This window comes from Sturnus vulgaris, chromosome 13 (genome assembly GCF_052056855.1).
Source record: "Sturnus vulgaris isolate bStuVul1 chromosome 13, bStuVul1.hap1, whole genome shotgun sequence".
In the NCBI taxonomy this organism is placed as follows: Eukaryota; Metazoa; Chordata; class Aves; order Passeriformes; family Sturnidae; genus Sturnus; species Sturnus vulgaris.
Window position 1 is genome coordinate 12,166,343 of NC_142255.1, and position 20,488 is coordinate 12,186,830.

The 20,488-nt window shown below is 39.2% G+C and overlaps 1 protein-coding gene and 1 long non-coding RNA gene across 9 annotated transcripts in view; one reads left to right on the plus strand and one right to left on the minus strand.

Annotated features, from left to right (window-relative positions):
• The window catches only part of IL16 (interleukin 16), a 39,331-nt gene extending 23,256 nt beyond the window's left edge, over nt 1-16,075 (minus strand). For 5 of the 8 annotated variants that reach the window (XM_088172571.1, XM_014889732.2, XM_088172568.1 and 2 more), the window contains exons 1-3: nt 16,012-16,075; nt 6,887-6,940; nt 2,407-2,812 (exon numbers count right to left, since the gene is read on the minus strand). In XM_088172571.1, the coding sequence (XP_088028697.1) occupies nt 2,407-2,812; nt 6,887-6,936 (456 nt within the window). In that variant the 5' untranslated portion in view covers nt 6,937-6,940; nt 16,012-16,075. Of the gene's footprint in view, nt 1-2,406; nt 2,813-5,479; nt 5,718-6,886; nt 6,941-16,011 lie in introns of those variants that run through there. The other 3 variants (XM_088172570.1, XM_088172572.1, XM_088172573.1) reach the window with 3 other exon arrangements.
• On the plus strand, nt 1,290-16,017 carry LOC148222247 (uncharacterized). The gene is made up of 5 exons (XR_015806532.1): nt 1,290-1,386; nt 4,856-4,953; nt 5,146-5,246; nt 14,388-14,678; nt 15,612-16,017. It is a non-coding gene; the product is annotated as an uncharacterized LOC148222247 (long non-coding RNA).
• Nucleotides 16,076-20,488: the final 4,413 nt, after the last annotated feature.

Genomic DNA, 20,488 nt, shown 5'->3' on the forward strand with positions numbered 1-20,488 from the left:
CTCTAGACACAGCAAGCAATGGTCAGTGTAAGTGAATAGTGGGTAATGGAAGCCAAATTAATTGAAAGACTGTTCATCTGTTCTCATTGCTGACAGAATATTAGAGAAGGAAAAAAACAAAAACCTCTGTTATTTAGTCCTGAAACACTGATGTGCTAATGGTTTATTGCTTATGGTGATCCCCATGTAGTCAGTAGAGTGTGGCTCAGAGACACTTAAGGTTTTCAACAGAAAAAAAGGAATTGCATTTTGAATACTGGTGTTACAGGTTCCCCCTTACTCTGGAGAAGAAATGCACAGGGAATATAAAATCATGCAACACTTTTAAGCATTCTTCTCTCCTTCCTTGTGACAGCAATATTAAGTTGTTCAGTTCTGTGGGAGTTATTAACACCTTTAGAGTCACGCTTAGGGCTGGAGGTGCTGGAAAGCAGAAGAATAGTGGAATGTCCTCAAGAACACCACAGAAAGAATGGAATCAATTTTCTTGAACAAAGACAAGGATTCTTCAGCTCTGAGTCACACATCATGAATTTCTGAAGTGTCACATTTAGATGAAGAGAGAATTACACTGGGACATGAAAAAATGCCTGTTTTACTTCTTAATGAGAGAAGGCTTAAGCTTTGTAAGACATGTGGTACAGGAAGAGTGTTCTGACAGGCTTGTGCCATATGGAAGGTAGAGATCACTGCTTTCATACTCTAGGGGGAAAGCCTCAGCAGCAGCAGCACAGAACATGGTTGGTGTGGCTGTTTCCAATGTTCATCCTACTTAGCAAGTCAAGATAAGGCTTTAGAATCACTCATCCATAACTCTGAAAGGTACAGAAGATTAGCAAGTAGCATTTGTAGAGGTTTAGATTACTATGAGAGCTCTGGAGTGGGAATTTAATGGTACTCATAGTCTACAGCAGCACTAAGCAACTCAAATGCTGCTGTGAGCGACTGAGCCTGGTGACTAATGTCAGCATCTGTCACATGTCCTTCAGTGACACTGATGCTTCAGCCTAAGAGCAGATTTATACCCTTAGCAGTTGTATTTTGTATGTGCAAAGGCATTGTGGGACTTACTCTGTTCCCCAGATCCCTATTTTAGCTGCTTGCCAGCTGTAAAAGCAAACGATCTAAACCTACAGTCTGCAATAAGATACTGAGTAGTTGCATATGGATATGGATCACAGCAGTTATTGGAGCCCTGCACACTTAGGAGATGAGCAAGGAAATAGACTGTGGCATCTGACACACACCTAAGTGCTTCAACTTTTGAAAAGAGAAGATGGAGGAGTGCACAAAGGCCAGCTCCATCTTCACTCACAGAGGCATCAGCAGGGTGCATATGAACTATTTCCAAAAAGGAGGAATTTGCATGGTTTTGCAGGGGACTGAGTAAGTTTTGGGTCTTGTTTTCTGGCAGAATGCAATAGCAAGTTGGTTTGGTTTTGTCTTCCTGCTGGGACTTTGCCAAGGGGGGAAACACCTTGCATCCATCCTGCTGCAGTCTTTGCAATGCTGGGCATGCTGTGGTCATTATCAAGGGTAAGAGGAGATTCTGATTTTCAGTAGCACTTGTGCCACTGTGTATTTAGACATAGATGTCTAATTTTAGCCGATATATATTTTATTTTATATAAAATAGAATATACAAGAAAAACAATTTAGGTGAAATAATCAGTTCTTTCACATAAGCACGTATCTGCACAGATAAAAGGCATGTAATGAAGGAGGTGCCAGGATGACACTTGCAGTGAGGTCTCTTTTACACATCACAGCAATCAGTAGAGAGAAAGTGGAAAAATTAGGCTATCCTACTGAAAGAACTTTCTAAAGCCATCTAAAATAAATTGCTCAGACTGAAAAATTTTTTCAGACAGCTAGGGTTCACATAGCTGATTAAAGAATAACACTGTAATATGAGGCTCTTAGACTTTTCACATCTCCAGGAAATGTGACATCTCTGGTTTTAGAGCCATCACTACCTTTTTCCTGAATCAGAGGGAAAGAGCATCTGCCTACTGAATCTCCTGTGTTTGACACAGTATTAATATAATTCGTGCTTGCATGGCTTGTGAGATATCATGGTATCACACTACAGCTGCACTTTGCTGCAGTGACAGGTTTATATTTTGAGCTGAAGAGACTCTTGCAGATACAACACACCAGCTGTACTTGTCTGAACACTGATAGAGGCCTAGATGCACTGATTTCAGCAGATTGTGCATAAGCAGAATGCAACAGCACAGCAGGGAAGCCAGTGTATTTTGGTGCCTTTTATGCAGAGCAGGAACACTGTGGTTCCTAGGCTCTGAAAAAGCCAAGTAGGACCCTAAGTGCCTGAGAAATATTAATTAATCCATTGAGCAACTACTGCAGTGGAAAACATTACAATACACAGCACGAGTTACTTACCTTGGTGAGGAACTTTCTTCTCGTGTGGTTGCAGTTCTCATTTGCTGCGGCTTTGGACTGGAGAATGCTGGTGACCACACGTGGAGGATCAGGTGGGCTGTCCTCTGCCTCTGATGTGCATGGCAGCTGTGTTTTGGGACAGCAGTCAAAATCCTCTTGACCCCAGCTGGTAGAGATCTCAAAGGGATCAGGGCATTTCTCGTCGGGACTTGACCCATCATCACTGGTTTTGGCATTGCAGAGTATAAGTGATCTTGAAATGGAGCGAAACTTTCTTGACTTCCTGTTCCCAGCGTTGTTCTTCTGATCCATCTTCAGAGAGCTGCTGCTTTTCTTCCTATCATTCTCCCATTTATGTGGCATGATACTTCCAATAATTTTCTCTGCTTCTGTAGTGCTAAATATCCTCCAGGAAAGGAAATATAAAAGTAAGTTGTAATATACCCCACTTTCTCCCACTTAATAACCTACACTACTGGAAAGCCCTAATGAATAAATCGAATCAACAGAGCCTTTCAGTCTGAGAACAGCCACGTGATATTTCATGACTTGCTAATTCTGCTTCTGTGCAGAGCTCTCCTAGATCCTCCTCCACCTTTTCATTCTCTTGCCGTGTTACCCAAGCAGAGTGGAGTGCTTTTAATAAATGTTTGTGATGCTGCCATTGTCTGCTTGCTTTGGGCATCTGCTGAATTTGCATGTTGAAATCCCAAATTGAAAAGGAAGATACTTTAAAAGCATTATTCTATCCTTCTAATATTATTTGGAAAAAAGAAGCTCCTTCTGAAGTTTGATTCATGAAACCACTATAATTCAAAGAAGATTAATCAAATTGTCAACTCTAAGTTCTCTGCCTGGCACATCCGAGTTGTAAGTGGTTTAGCAAAAGTAGATCTTAGCCTTGAGAGAGTAAGGAATGTCAGGCTGCCATAAAACTTCCAGCTTTGCAAACCAGAACTCATTTAAGACTGTGCATTTAAGAGTAATGGAGAGATCCAGTGAAGCACTTAAGATGTGAATATCTGATTAGGGATTGAATTCTATAAAGGAATGCAGCTCCAGTACATCAATCAAAAAGTGTCCTATTACAGAAATTGTTTGTTTCAGCACATGATTCAACATATAAAATTAAGATAAATTGGAAAAAATATATACAATCAAAATATAGCAAAATTTGGAGCTTTTGTAAAATGTGTAATGTAATGAGCCTTTTAATAAAACAAAGGGGAGCCATTAAAACTCTCTCAGAAAAAACTTTCTAGAAATGCTTTGGTAGGTATGTGTGCTGAAAATTCAACAAGAGGATGTCTAAATTAATTACTTTGACTCTCTCACCTAAGTTTTATCATCATATTTACTACATAAACTTTTCTGTTCTCCTCACAGAACCTCATACCAATGTTGCCATTCTAGAGAAAATACCAATTGAAACTGAAGTATTTGCATAAATCAAAGATGCTGAAGGTGTTATACACAAAACTGGAGATTGATGTAATTTGAAAAGCATTTCCGAAGTATCCTATGAAGAGAAAAACTTTTTCCATTGTGCTCTAAACTGGGTTGTTGTGTTTGTTTTGCAGAATTAGGTAGGTATATATGCACCTGTTTCTATGCAGAATTACGTAGATATATATGCACTTTGTACCTGAAGTTCCAGTGGTGATATAGAAAGGAAGAAGACAGATTTTCTAAAGGCTCCTTACAGCTATGACAATAAACACAGGCCTACAAACTCACACCAAGACAGATGGTAAATCCAAGTCAGCATTGTAATAAGGCTGCAGGATTATTTTTCTTGTGTTTTTTTCTTATGCAATTAAACAGGAAAAACAAAAGCAGGTGATAAACACTATGCCACTGAGCACCTGCCTAAAGGAACTGTATGGCATTGCTGGAGAAATCCGCAGTTCAGCATGAATCTGAATTTTTTGAATTTGTAAAAATGAAACAATTTTCAGGTGCAGCAGAGATGTCCCAGGGAGAAGGCTGTTGATTTGTGTGCGGTCTTTTCTGGTGTTTTTGGTAGGTAGTGCTTCTACAGCTTTCCATCATTACTTGTCTTCTATCACACCAGTCCTACTATTGCTCTGCTCCATTATGTCTCTTTTCCCTAAACAAAATCCCTAACGCTTCAGAAACTCATGCTCTGATTATTGGAACTCCTGGGATTTCCTAGCAAGACTCTATTTCAGGGCAAAATTTGAAAGTAGCCAGAGTGTACGTCAAGGTCCCTAAAGCTGGTGTTCTTTCTGCCCCTCTCTGTGTGTCTGTGGGATCCTCTCTGCTCCTGTGGGAGTCTGACCCTGCTGGATTGGAACAGGGGGATGGAAGTCACTGGGCTCCCAAACTCCCTGGCATTGGCATGAGGGAAGCTTTCAGGGTCAAACTGGACTTGCATATTCTCCATTCCCTTCAATTCACAGAACATTCTGCTTTTTTCTTTTTTCAGAGTAGCCACTCTTATGAATGACGAGTTTGTTGTGATTGAGAACTGCCCAGCAGCACAGCCACGCTCTCTTCCTGTGATACAGAGCATACAAGTGTAAGGTTTGGAGATCTTGTTTGTGACTTTTAAAAAATGCAATTTTTGGTGTTTTGATAAGCCTAAAGCTTTAGTCTACCATCATATACATGAACTAAATTTTTGAACTTAGAAATCCCTGTTAGCATCTCCACTGTATTAGGAAATTAATCTTGTTAAAGCCTATGATGTTGTGTTTCCTGTATGTCTAAATGAAGGTGAAAACGCAGTCTGGACCATTAGACCAGAATGTGGAGTTGAAAAAAGAGGATGGCTGGGATGAAGGGAATTTCTGCAAGTCTCTACTCTCAGCATCAAGGTAGGAAGCAACAAAGCTGGAGGTGAGTGGAATGTGCATTACTTGAAAATCTGCATAGGGATCAGTGCTCCTGTGATACTGGCAATTGCTATTAGACACTGGTAACACCATCACAAATGTAGCCAAATTGCACATTCAGACCTAAACAATCCTGCCTGTGTGGTGAAACTAAAAGTAAGAACACTTTTCATTTTAGTATTTCAATTTTGTACAAACATTAAACACACTCTTACTTTTCTCAAAGAGGAAGAATTTAAAAAGAGCTATTAAGCATTTGGATAAGCAGAGGACTTGGTAGCTTAATGGTCAGAATGCAGCTCTCTGGAGACTGTCGTGCTAGAATGAAGTCCTTTCTTGCTCTGCCTGAAGCTGTTGGACTTAAGAAGGGAGAACTGCCATCAGTACTTAATGTCCAAGAGGTGCCTCTCTGGCTCTGCTAAACATCTGGGATGCAGGGACACATAGAAGCACCTGTTGAAACAGTGAAGGAAACACGTGTCTAAGTGCATTCTGCTTTCCCATCCCCCTGTAATGCTCCTGAGGAATTTTATCTTATGCAGAGAGAACTCTTTGCCCTGATCCATCAGCTGTTTCCTCCTCCCCTGCCCCCATGAGAGCTCCATCCACTCAAAGACCAAGTTTAACCCTGAATGACTTACCTGATCTCACAGAGAGACAGGGCCTGATGTGAAAATAAACCCACTAGACCTGAAGACTTCCAGTTAAATACTTGCTATAAGTATTAGATCACAAGTCCTAACTAAGGCAACATTCTTTCCTGAGCTGTTGATTCGGGGTTGCATAAGTGACAAAAATATAGGAGGTATCAAAAACATAGACGACAAATTTTCCAATAAAAATATCCAGAAATGTTATTTTACACAGCATACAATATCACAAGTGCCAGAGAAGCTTTATGATTCATTGCCATATTCCACCAAATTTAATTTGAGATATTGATGGCATGGACAATTACTTCAAAGTCAATTCTCCAAATCATTCATCTTTTTCTCCAGTGCACTCACTGCTTGTCATTTTCTTTTGCCATTCTTATACCTCCAGCTTGCCTGATGGAAGCTGTCTGTGGTTTGTAATGCAAACCAAATGTTCCTTCTCTGTTTCATTTTTTTTCCCCCAAGCTTTATTTTTCCAGCTTTAAATCTTAAAAGCCCAAACTTAGTCTGTCTTCTGCAAACAAAATACATGATCTGAGCTGTGGCCATTTGGTTCAAATTTTTGGTTGGATATTAAACCAAGCATTTACAAGATACAAATAATTTGGTGTAGCTCCCAGATTGAATGCGAATGCTCTGCTGTAAACCAGGCAGTAGGAAAGACAGGACTTTGCTAGCAAGAACAAGATGAGTTTTACATTACTAAGTGCTAGCAGCATCCTCTTTTAATCTAGATCTTGCATCCTAATTTAATCTAGATCTTGTGATCTTACTCAGATTCATTACTGCTCAGTACTATTAGCACAGAAGTATTGCAGATGTCTAGGGTTTCCCCACAGTAGGAAGCTAAAGATTTAAAAGTTTTCTAATAAAGAGTAAGAAATTCTCAGAGAGTTGAATTTAAAAAATGATAATTAAAAAAAAAAAACCTTATGGTAAAATAAAAATTTAAAAGGAGGAACTTACAACAGCGAGGCAGACAAACCTGACTCCTGCAGAAGGCTGTTCCTCTTCATGGGCCTGACAAAAAAAGACAGAGTGAATAATTGAAAACACACTCTCCTGGTGCCACGTGACTCAGTTTCAGTAATTGTGCTCAGTACATTGGAACGGAGCTATTGTTTCCTAATTGAAGAAAATGTCAGCAAGGCTAGATAAACAAAAGCAATGGGATGCAGTATTGGAGAAACAGTTTCCAGCAGGCTCCCAGCTACCCGGAGGTGGCAGGACCATTTAAGGAGTTCGTGTCATTTATTTTCCCCCGTCGCTCTCTGGTCCAAGGATTGATGGGGTTCAGGCATGTCAAACTCACCTGAGGAGAGCTGGGGCAACAGCAGAGTCTGTACTAATCCAGTGAAGGTTTTCTGTTGGAGACTGAGATGGCAAGCATGTTCCTTGTATTTTTCAGCCGATATTTTAACATTAAGTTAGTAAGTTTCATAGACAAATTCTGCTCCAGGAGCAAAACATAATAGGTGCCACTTTTGGATGCCAGACCCCTGTATTGTTCACCATGGACACAACCTCTTTAACCAACCAGTTCTTGAATACTTTCCCCTTTATGGGCTAGACTCGACTTTGTGATCCCACCTGATCAAGGACTCAGAAAATTGTTTATCACACAGATCATGTCAGTCCCCACCTGTTCATCCTCAGTTGTGCTCAGACAGACAGATAACAATCTTGCTGCAGAAACCTGCTTGCTCTCAATGAATTTGTGTGATTAGATTCATAAGGTGTTTGTTAATTTCAAGAAAATCCATAAAAGAAAACATTGTATCTGAAACAGTAAATGTTAGTTTATTGAAATAGTCAGGTCTCTTTAGAGTGTTGTCACAAACCATAAATCTCATGCTTTTCAGGAAAATGTATGCCTGGCCCTGTCTGGTCATGGAAATGGTCAACAGGAGAGTGCTTAGTCACCTGCTGCCCTCTGTGTTCTGTGTCTTGAAGGTTCTGGTTTTATTGCTCTGTCACTAACTTCTAAAAGAGGGAGAGGAATTATAGAAGAGGTTTAAAATATTGCACAGGTAGGGGCTCATGTTTAGTGATCTTTTGACTTCAAGGTAAAACATGGACTGTAAAGACAAACATCTGTCCCATGAGAATGATTGCCGTACTGGGAGATGAAATCTCTGCTCTGTACAGTGTCTACAGGAGTCCTGGAAAACTCTGTCCCTAATAATACAATTGTAGGCATTTTGTATTTTAAACATTTATCAAGAGAATTTGACATTGTTTTCCTAACATCTAAGTTTTTGGAATATTTGCTCCCCAAAGGAAATCTTCTCTAAAGGACAAAGTTTTTTCCTGATTCACTGGTTAACAAATGACATGGAACATAACTCTTTCAGTAGAACCAAGCTTTGGCACTGAGCAGTGATCAACAATTATGAGGTAGCTTTCCTGGAAAGGAGGAGAAATAGGGAGCTGACTTTGTATTTTGGGAAAGAGTTTGTCACTGTATTTGAAGAGAGAGGACAGTGGCCTTGTACAAAAAATGGGGTTTTATATGTAGTGCTAGTACTGTAAAAAAGAAATATCAACAAGGAAGCAAAGCCACAGACTGTTTACCACTTCACTGTCTTTCACTACACCACACACATGCTTTTGTTTAGCAATAGAGAACTCATTCACACAAAATCTCAACAGTCCCTGAGTTCTGATCCAAGCTGACTGAGCTGGAAGCTCAAAAGCATTGGAAAGCTTGCTTTATTTCTTCCCATTGTCACATGCTTTTGCATTTCCTGACTATGGGCTGAATAATGTAGTCCCTAAACCACTGGGAGTTTTGTTCAGTCCAAGTCTGGACTTCTGCCAGGGCCAGAAGCAGAAACATAAATATCACAAGGAGGGGCTGTTTTTTCATGTTGCTTTACTCTAACCTTTTGCAGTTTTTTCCATCTTCTCTGTACAGTAATTGTTCAGTGCCCAGTGGTGAACAGAAAAACAGGTTTTTAGAAGCCATGAGGAAAAGGAGAGGCAGAGGGAGAGAGGGAGAGCCTCTACTGTGCCTGCCTTGTTGCATTAATGGTAGGCTTTGATATTGGATACTGTGGTCAATCTTCATTACTTAGCTCAAAGTTATTGTAGCAGGAAAAGGGCAATGAACACAGATCAGAGGCTGGAATTTTGTATTAAAATACTGAAATTATGTGGACTCTCCTATGGAGAAAGGAACTGCATTGATAAAAGTTTATGAGATAATAGGAAATATAAGGCAAATCAGTGTGGTTTCTTTACTTCCTTCTCATGTGAGGGACAGGAAAAGAATGTGGTAAAATAGAGTGTTCAAACAAATAAAAGGAAATACTTAAAATCTAAAGCATAATGATCATGTGAAACAAGAAGGCAGCAGAAATCATTAACATTTTGAAGTTAGGTGTTTTGTCTTTGATTTCAATCAGACAGATTTCACCCCAAGAGGTGAGTTGGTGAAAATATATATCTGTAGATAAGAGGAATAGCATGCTGAAAGGGCAGCAACTCCTGCTCCAGAATGAAAGTCAAACAATGCAGTTCATAGGTAGAGTGATAATCCTGCGATGGGATAGTTACCATGAAATGGAGAAACTCTTCTCATGTCTGGGGTTAGTGTCTATTGCTGGTGGGTAAAGAGAAGAGCCACTGAACTTAATAGTTATGGCAATTCTTCTCTTGTGCATTTTGGATGTGTCTGGAACTGTAGCAGATACAGGAATGATTCTTCTTTTCTCCAAATTATTTTCCATATACACAGGTTTGGATTCTAGAGGACAACTATGCAGACTATTCAGTACTAAATATTTTGCCTGTTGCTACTGGTGATAACCTTTTCCAAAAAGGAATGTATAAATTTAAACAGGACATTACTATTGGGCAAAGCAGATCTAAGTGATGATGGAACAGCCTCAGTCCTGATCTCCACCCAACCCCAAATACAGCTTGTGTCAATATGAAAGAAAGCAAATAGTTTGGAGTGTTCAAGTTTTTGTCCCATCCTTACATTGTTCAGCAAACTGATCATCTACTTTTGCCTTAAACACAGCCACAATTTTCACATCTGCCATATTCCAGACTACAGTTATTTCCACAGGACAATCCACCCTCTCATTGCTGCTAAGCCAGGCTGGATTAGTCATCTCTGTCTTTGGTTTCATGACTTTCACACTGCCCTTCCATCCATGAAAACACAGCTACATGGCACGTTGAGTCACCATATTAGCCCAGCTAATCCAGTATCCTTCTCCAGCAATAATTGATAGCAATTATTTTAAAGGGATTAACTGTTAAAAAGAAAAAAAAAATCAAGATAGAGCTTTCTCTCAGGAAGAGTTTCTGCATACATTGTTGATAGAGTAGACTAGCACTTTGAGGTTTTTTATATTATTCCAAAATGCTTGATATGATATGGTTGATGTGATACGATGATATGGTATGATAGTCTTGTTTTAGCAGAAGTTACAGATGGCCCATCTTGGATAAGTATTGCATAATATCAAATTAGGTAAATCTCTTTTTAATTCCTTTCATTACTTAGTACCTAACATTTGCCAGGAAGCACAAAGATATTTTTTCCCTTCTACACATGGAATGAATCCTGTGTAATAGAACTGTAATTTATCCATTTCTGGCTCCCATTAAGCTTTTGATTTCAAGAGTTTCTACAGGCAATGAGTTTCACGTGTTACATATAAATGTACTTCCTTGTAATTGTTTGAAATTTGTTGCCTCTAAGATTTGTTTAGTTCTTGTACTAGGAAAAATATTCTGATCTTCACATCTCCGTGGAATCCTTTTCTCATTGATCTCTGTACTGATGTCATCCTCTATCTTCTGCATACTTTTATCTTTTTGTCTTCTGCCCCTCCTTCCAGCTTCATGCTGCTTTCATATGTTTCGAACTCCTCCTTTTGCTTCAGATCCTTCTTGAAAAAATTCACTTCCTTTTGTGAATTTTATTACCTATTTTATGACGGTATCCAGCTCTGCAACCTTCTAGACTATTTTCAAATGAATTGCTTTCCTGTGAATTAATAAAATTTCCTAGACCTTGTCTTGCCAGAGACATTTGTGTTTCATGACTTGCACTCCCACTCTGTGATTACTAACCTCTCTTGTTGAAGTGCCCCAGAGATGAGCAGTAAAATAGTGCTTATATAGTTCCATGGACGAGGATCTAATACTAAGTGTACACCTATAAAAAGTATTTTTACCTCATCTTGAGAACATATCCTTGAACTCCATGAAGAATATGTTACTTTATGCATACAATGCTTTGCTTGCAGACAAAGTAGCCCATGTGATTTACATAAGTGATGGTGTTAAGAGTGTGTGATTGAAAAAGTACAGCACTATGAGTGTAAAGTTTGTTGGCTGTAGCCACGGAGGGCTGCATGAGGCAAGAATGGTACCCTTTCAGCTAAGTGTTGTGGGCTATAGTGTTATTTTGATGTTTTTATAGTGTGTACATAGACTACGTGTGACATTATGTTGGGCTTTGAGAAACACTAAATATGTATGTTTCAGGTATGAAGTTGCTAAATATCTGGTACTGAAGGAAAAATCCATCTTTTTTTTTTTAAACCATTGACCAATACACAGTTTATAACTTAATGCAGCATCAGAGTAGTAAAAATATTATGTGAGCTCTCCTGTATGGTGGGGCTCAAATTTAAACAAATATTTTCAAAAAGTTATGGCTTTACCTCTTCTTTCCACATAATGCTCCTTTTTCATCTGACTTAGTATTTCCTTTAATTTATAGTTCCCTAAACTGTAGGCAGACATAAAGGGCCCTTTAAGCTGAATGAGAGGAGAATTATCAATAGCAAAACTATGATTTATAAGGAAAAAAACATAAACAGCAAAAGAAAACTGAATTGACTCTATCTACAAAAATGATACGAAAATTTTCTCTATGTTTTTCATGAGTTCAGTTTAAGGGTGTATTTAGACCTGCCCTTTGTTTTAACCTGTTATTGTGAATCCATGTTGGATTTTGTCATATTTTTTGCTGCTGCCTTCTTTACTCCTTGAACAGCCAGATGTGAATGAATGGAAACACTGAAAAGGTGACTATACTTAGTCCACCTGAGAACCTGTGGCAGAATTTGCTCCATATTTCACACTCTGGTCCAGGCACCACTTGCTCCAGCAGCCTGATCTCAGGCTCACTAGAGTCAGGGGCTTGTTATCCTTTAGCATTTCACAGTGATGTGCATGGTCCTCTCTGGGTGACTGGGTTTGTTGGTTTGGGTTGGGTTGTTTGTAGGGGTTTTTTGAGAAGGATGAGGAATTGCAGAGTGTTTGGGGTGTTGTTATGGTTTGCTTTGGGCTCTTTTGTTGGTTTGTTTCTTTGTTTTTTTCAGTTAGCTTTGTCGAGGATTGGTGATGAATTACCCAACCTCTTCTCTTGGATATTTGTGTCTGAATAAAATGACTTTACCACATTTGTAGTTGTCATTTCAAGCACAAAGTTTAAGCAGTAGCTATTTCTGAGTATTTGTCATCCCTGGAGCTTGGCAGAGGCAAATCTACTTAACACAGGCTGCTTCTTAAGTCTGCATTAGAAAAGACTTGAGGACCCTTCACATTTCTGCTGCTGTACCTTATCTCTAAGGCTGTGACAATCAGAATGAAGCTGAGCAGACAGGTTTTGTTTGTGGTGTTGAAGATAACAGTATAAAGTTCCAATGGCTGCTCTCTTGTTTTTTTGGCAGTACTGTAGCTTTTAACACTAACTTTAGTCACAGTGCACACAACATACATCACTCACCAGCATTACCATTGACAGAAAAATGAGGTTATTTTACAGGTTTCCTATGAGGGAAACAATATGATCTGTCACATGAATAGGTCCCTGGTAAGGCACAAAACATAATTCTTTGGGTGTTTCATGAGATCTGATGATACCTTGGTCATAGGTGTGATAAATGGTGCTGGGGTCATCTGCAGCATCTCAACCAGTCTAGGATTTAGTGTCTGTGGGAGATAGCTTTTCTTCCACATTTTGAAATCAGCCTGCACCTCCAGAGCAGTATCTAATGTTAAGTAGTTTAGAGCTAGTGGCTGAGAGATCTCAGCTGAAGATTCCTGATCCTGGGTTTTGATTTTTCTATGGAATCAGTTTTCAAGCCCAGAACTTGTTGTTCTAATTAGCTAGTATGATTAAAGCTGTTGAAGAGAAAATGTTAACCTGTAATTCCTGTGCTGATGGAAATAATTCCTATACCAGCTAAAGCTTATCTTTTAAAATAAGCACCAAATCTGAGTGTAAAGACATTATTACACCAGTCTTGAAAACTTGCTGTACACTCAGATTGTTATGCTACTTAGTTATAATTTCTTTTAAACATCACTGTGTCCTCATTTGCCTTTAATTTTCTGCTGGCCCAGAAGAGCTTGAGTATTTCTGTTATGGCACAGTAAATACCTATAATCACTTCCCCAGCATTTTTTATGAACATCAGTAGGAGGCCCATGGAGTGAGAGGTGTCCTGGAAGAGCAGTTATAAACTGGATTGTGGGAGAGTCATCCTGCCTCCAGACCTGGGGCTGACTTGTGAACTATCTGGAAAGGCTGGATACTCACAAAGAGCTGGTGTGAAACAGTGTGCTGAGGCTCAACACAATGCCATCTACTAGAGCAGGCTTGGTGTACCTGGCCACTGAATGACCCTGACCCTGCAGCAGAGATGTGCTCAGGGAAGTCAAATTGTCCAGTGTCCTCTTTTTACGTATGCTAATTTTTGATCCAGAGTATACCTAATAATGATTTCCATAAGAACTGATGCTATATTCTTTGTCTCATTTGGATTTCCCAATAGAAGCAGCCTCTTCTGAGATTTAACTCCCAAGTAATTGTCCAAAATCGTGTTCCAATACAAAAATATGACCAGCAATATTACCCAGGATTTTCTTTCTCTGGTTCTTTCTTTTTTATTTCAACACCTTTTAAACTTATTATAAATTTTGTCTTTTTATTCATCGACTAAATCTTCAAACACTTGACTCAAATAAATACTCAGTAATACCCAGACCTTTGAGGGTTGCATAAGTTGAGGTTGTTTTTCTCTATTTTTGGCTTAAAGAAAGGACCCTAAATACATAAAATTGGTATCAGAAAAATGTTAAGACTTTGACAGTATCAGTTTGGGCTCAGCATTAATCTTGGGCAAAGAAGTAAACTACCCATAACTGAATTTTACCAACCACATCTAATGCACTATAAAGCAGTAAAATTCTGCCTCAGCTCATTTGTGACTGTACACTCTAATTGAGTCTGGAGATCTCCTTCCAGCTCTGATAGTGACCTGCTGGTTTGACCCAAGGTTTGCTTTCCCTCGCTTCTGAATCCTTGTCCTCATTAAAGAAAGAGGGTTATGGCCTTGTGGTCACCTTCTTTCCTGGGTGTATGGGGTGAGAATTTCTCTGATGAAAAGTACTGGAAGATAATTAAATGATTGTTGTGTGTTTTTTTTAACAGGACAATGGACAAAATAATTAACAACTACTCTTAGAAAACAGTAAGAATTTGCTGTTGTCAAGTAATGGTATTCTTGCAATCCATCTCCTATTAAGCAGAATCTATTGCACACAAAGCTTATTCCATATGATAAGGCATGCAGGCTATCTCACAGGATGCAGTATGTGCCATGCTGTGATACAAAGACCAGAAATATTATAACAGCAGGAGGCGAATAAAGCAGCAGATCACATCCCTGGTGCTCTCCAAGAGCAAGGAGCTGTAAAAGCGACAGAGGCCACCGCCTGTCAGGTCAGTCCTTCAGCATAAATTGAGGCAATCTGGCAGCCCCACAGCTGTATGTCATCTGCTCCCAGGGACAGTGGGGGAAGAGCTCCCCAGAGTGTCCCCAGCTCCACCCTGGGAGCAATCCCCGAGCAGGGGCTGCTTCAAAGCCGCTGCAGTGACTGCGTGTCCCAGGGCTCTGCTGGCCAGGAGCTGAGTGCCCAAACTGGGCAGCCCAGCTGCAGCAAGGCAGGCTGCATGGGCAGTGCCCATACCCTGTGCTGCACCAGCCTGCACCTTTTCCTGTGGGCTCACGCTGTTTGAATCAGTTGCTAATGAGGCGCAAAATAAAGGATACTATTAAGTGAACCCTGCATTAATAATGCTGGCAAGGTTTCAAGTCTACAGATGTTATTTATAATACATGACTAAACAAATACGTATCCCCTTAGAGACTCAGACTCAGGAGCAATTTACTGATTTCCTGTATAGGCTGGTTCATACAGAGATTTGAGTAAATAGTGCATTTGAACATCTTACTTGGACCTATGCTCTGGAACTAGTAGTAGACAATCACATTGATGTTTAATTTTAAAATAGTTTGAAAGTTTGTTTTCAGATTATTAGATACTGACCCTATCTAGTTCTCATGGAGGAATACATTCTTTTGCATTGCTTCTTTAAAGAAAAATAAAATATTTAAAGAATATAGCCTTCAGTTACACAGCACAGTGGAAATGAGTAGAAAGGTTAGAGAAAATTCTGGGAAAAAATAGACTTAGCAGAAGCTAAAAAAAAATTTAAAACCCCATATCCTCTCCTTTCCATCTGGTTTTGAAATTAATTAATCTTATGAAATTCAATTGCCAGTAAGATGTTTTGTGGTTTTAAAAATGTTTCTGAGTAATGAATCATTTTATCTGTGATTTTGTTTCTTTTCTGCCTTTTATAATATTGCAGGTATACAGAGGCCTTCAAAACTGAAGAAAGCTGTGAACTCACAAAGGTGTCTGGTCCACTCTGCAGGCTTTCATATACATCAAGAGAAAGAGGAGAAATACTTTACAGTGAACCAGAAGAGTCCTAAATTAAGGTGCTTCCATGAAGAGGATTTCTGTTTAATTCATAATGCTGACCATTGAACAATAATAATGTGCTTCAAATTTCTCAGACAATTTAAAGACAAAGCAGTGATAACAGTGAATAGACAGACAAAAACGTAATTTGTGACATACCTCTTATCTGCTTATTCTTCTCTTCTAAATCCTGAAATTAAAGCAGTTGAAAATAATACATACTGACATGCAAAAAGAGCTGACTGCATGATGCTTAAATAATTTGCTATAAAAATATCACTTACCATTGACATTGCCAAGTATCTTCTTATTTAAATCTGCTATTATCATGCCTTCTTGGATATGAAACGCAGATATGGATATGGACGCAGCAGAGTCCATTCCCAGCGTGTTAAATACTTGAGAAAATAATAAATGCAGTGTAACTCCACAGTGTTTGAATATTTGACTGTAACTCCTAAGCATTCAAAGTGACTACTCAATATAACAACTTTTCCTCTGCAGAAAATGCCTTGCTATTTGCCAGCAAATCTTTAATGCTTTAGATTGGGTATTTCCAACTACCGCCCTACTTGCTAGGCAGATGTGTATAAAAGAGATGTTATTTCACTGAATCAACCACTGAGATCGTAACCCTTTTCCTGTACCACAAACAGAAATATAAAACCTCAGACTTTCCTTTTGGACTTCTCCTGACTTGTGTCTGTTGTAAGAAAGCAAAACACAACTAGTCCGAGTGCTAATATATGGAAAATGTGTTAAAACGTTTTAGATCATCTCGTTGCTTCTCATTCCTGCAATTCATCGGTTAACTGGCTCCTTCTGTGTTTATGTAGTTGCATGGTACAAATACAACACCTAAACTTCTCGCCCAAAGTTGAAATGATTCATTTATTACTTTTTAAGCCACCCCCAGGAAAAAAAAAAAAAAGGGAAGAAAGAAAACACACAGTGCTCATTTAACCCAAGTGAGTGAAAACGTCTTTCATAAGGTCTGTAAGGGCTTTGGGAGGTTTTTCTTTGGTGAATAAAATCTGTGTAGTGAAGGGAAGAGTTTTGTCTGATGGCAAAATTTAGGCTACAGAAAATAGACAAACTAGGATCCCTTTTCTGTGTCAAAATAAGATAATAGTAAAGGAGTGCAAATGTTATTTATTCATATGAGGTCAATTGAGATGGAGTCATTGTTTTGAGAAGAGGTATTTTTGTGAGGGTAGTGCCTTGCTCTCTGGAATTGGATCAATATTTATTTAGGTCCTTTAGTGAGGTAATTACCCTAAATAGATAATACATAAGCTTTCCATCTTCTGGGTGCTTATAAATATTAGTTAATCACATTAATTATAACCACAATGGGAAAAGCACAAGCAGAACAATAAATGAGTGCCATACTAAGAAGTGGAAAACAGGATTAAATGAAGACATTTCCTCTGCTTCTTTTTCTAGAATGTGGAGAATGGGGCTCTGTGATAAGGCACTCTTCCATAGGATGTACCACCCTGATTTCTGATACTGCTGTGGATCCAGTCAGTGTTAGGCAGGAGGGATTACAGTGGGTAACCCTTGTTTTCCCAACAGCTCTGATGGGACAGTTTCTCTGCCTTCATTCATCATCCTCTCCAGATGGACATTAGAATTAATCAGGTTCTTGCCCTAACAGTTTGTTTCAGGACCACAGCTGGAATCAGCATGTCTAGGCCAGAACTGACTTATTCCTGGCTCTCAGACCTATGTGTATGCTACTATTCCATATGCTTCCTGTTAGAGAGGTAATAATGCCATTTCACAGTATAACTTCAGTCTCTCTTTCTTCCTCCCTTTTTTATTGTAATTAGACATTATTTTGCTTAAGTAGGAAAATGTCCTGCCCCTGCTCTGAAACAGATCAAACTTCCAGACAAACAAAATAAAGTTCACAAAGGAAACAGTTAAATTTTCTGACTGCCTTCACTGTCACAGAAAATGCTAAACACATTTGTAAGTTATATAAAATTGCATAAGTTCATATTTTCCTCTCCTGGTTTCACAGCCCAGAACAGCAAAAGGACCTTGTGACATCTCTAGGCTCTCAAGAGTTTAGTAATAAAAATAAAAATAATCCTGGGCAGAAAACAACACTCCACACCCTGCTACTGCTGAGCAAATGAGTTTCCCATTTTCCTCACTTATCCCCAGACTAAACAATGTTAAATTTACAATTCTAACATCTATTTATAGCAGGCACTCTACCCTAAGAACCACAGAAGTTGGTATATATCATTGTCCTTAATCCACAGGCCAGCTTTCAACCTGCCAGGTTACCTAATTAGGAGAGAAATCTGCCTTAATTAATACCTAAGCAATTTATGTACTGAGGCATGATAAAGCCCCAAGGTGGTTGGTGTGTATAGGTGGTGGAAGGGGGTGTTCATCTGCTATGAATTAACCTCTGATTTTGGTTTTCATGTTTACTGTGAATAGTAACTGATAACATTAACACAGTGGGCTTTTGTCAGGGGTCAGACAAAAAAGCAAAGCTTGGGAAGTTCCTGTAGGTGCTGCAGGGGAGGGAATTCCTGGGGGTCTGAGAGTGCTGATAATCCTGACAGCACACACTGAGGGAACTAAACTGGGAATGTGCCTGCAGGAAGGGAAAGTGGGCTAAAAAGCCACGAGGGGAGCAGGGGGTAACTGGTGTGAGACTGTGAAAGCAGCAAAGGGAAATTTGGGGATGCAAGTGCGGGGGTTGAGGGGAAGGAAAGAATTCAGGTTAAGGTGCTAGGCTGGATTTGAGCAAGTGGGTAAAGACTGAACACAGAGTGCTGGGTATAGGCATCAGCTGAGCCCAAGCTGGATAAGACCCAGCACTGGACTGGGCTCTGCAGACTGGCTTAGCACAGCAGGGAGATTCTGTGAGGAACCCTTTCCATTTTTCTCTAGAGCAGCATGAAAATTACAATCAGGCCTTGTGCTCATCCACAGTCTGTATGTCACTTATCTGTGTAGACGTGACAAAGGGACAGATATGTTCCTATTAGCATTTTTTGCAAACTCAAGGACTGAGAAATAGATAATTTGTTTAGAAAAAAAACTTTAATTTGAAGGACATAATTCTGATACCTTTTAAATATCTTTCACTTTTTAGTTTATCAATGCCCTTAAAGGCGATTTAATTTCTTTTTTCAGGCGATTCCCACTGATCTTAAGATGAAGAATACTTTGTTGATGTATTTGGTGGCATTGTTGTTCTTTCCAGTATTATTCTTCAATCCATCTTTAATATAGCCTGACATTTTGTTTGCTTTTTTTGACCACTACTCTGCCCTGAGTAGAAGTTTCCATTAAGCTGTCTGCAGTAACGCCTAGATCTTTTCCTTGAGTGATTTTGCAAACCATCAAGTGTATATGAGTAGTTCAAATTGTTCCTTTTAGTACACATTACCTCATGCTTGCCTATACTAAATTTCAGCTACCATCTTTTTTGGTCCCTTCTTTTAGGCTTTTGTTTTGTTTTGTTTTGTTTTGTTTGCTGCTCGGTTGGGTTTTTTTTTGTGTCATGGCTTTTCTAAAAGATCACATAATTTCCAATTATGCTGTCTCTACTGCTGCATGCTTGCTTTCCAGATGAGTAGCAAATAGATTAACCCCAGTTTTGGTGTAGGTCTTAGGACTGCCTCTTGTTAATATCCTTCCCAGCTCAAAATAACCATTGATATGTATTTTTTTAATTAGTCTTCACAAGTTTCTGAGTCATAATAAGTTTCTTAGTCCTTTGCTATTCTTTACCCTTAGACATTTTATGACATTTAAAATAAACACCTAGATTATAACCCTAAAATGATATTTTTATCCATTATTCTTATGTCTTTATTAAAGAATTTAATGGCAATTGGCTGTTAAAACTGTATAGGGACAAGTACAGCCAGAGTAGCTAAAGTCGAAGCTAGAGGAGCAGAATGGCAGGACAGAGGAAATCAAAATCTCTGTTTCCAAGAAGAGTCCTTTTCAATCTCTCCAGAGCAGTGTGGAATAATCCTCTCTCAGCTGAACTCAGAAAAGCAGTTCCCAGGTGCTCTTAGTCTAACTACTGAGCCCAAGCCTGTTCTGTGCACCAAATGTCACTTCTCCATCTTCCCCTCCCTGCCTCCTTGGCTGCAGTGGAACAGCTTGTTCTGCTCACAAACAGCTCAAGCAGAGAGAAATGAGAACGGGGGTGAGGTTTGGGGATGTAACTCTTTTCTCCAGCTATCCCCAGGCCACCCACCCTCACTGAGGTCTTGGATGCAGCCTTGAAAATGAATGCACGTGCCAAAAAGCATCAAGGAAGAACAGGATCCTTACTACTGAATAAAGCATTAAATGAGCACTCCATGTCCAATTCTGGCATCCACTCATTTCAGCACAGATGGTAACAAGGTGGGAAGAGTTCAGAAAACCATTATAAGAAGTCTGAGGAGTGTGTTTTGAAGTAAGAGACTAAAGAAGTTGTTTCATTTTCTTCCAGCAGATTGTTGCATTGTGATGTCTTTGCAGTCTGTGTACATACTGGCATGAGGCAGAAGTCAGAGCACTGGAATGTGAAGGCAGATGCATTTGAATCACAAATATGGTTACATAAAAGTTCATCATTAAGGTAATTAGAACTTCCTGGAATGTTTATTTTGCTCTATGCAATTTATCACAGCAGTGATCACTGGTTTTGGTTAAGTGGCTGATCTCATCTCAACATTTAATACCCTCCTAATCAATTTTGGGAGCCCATTTCTGTTTAGCTCTTTTTTC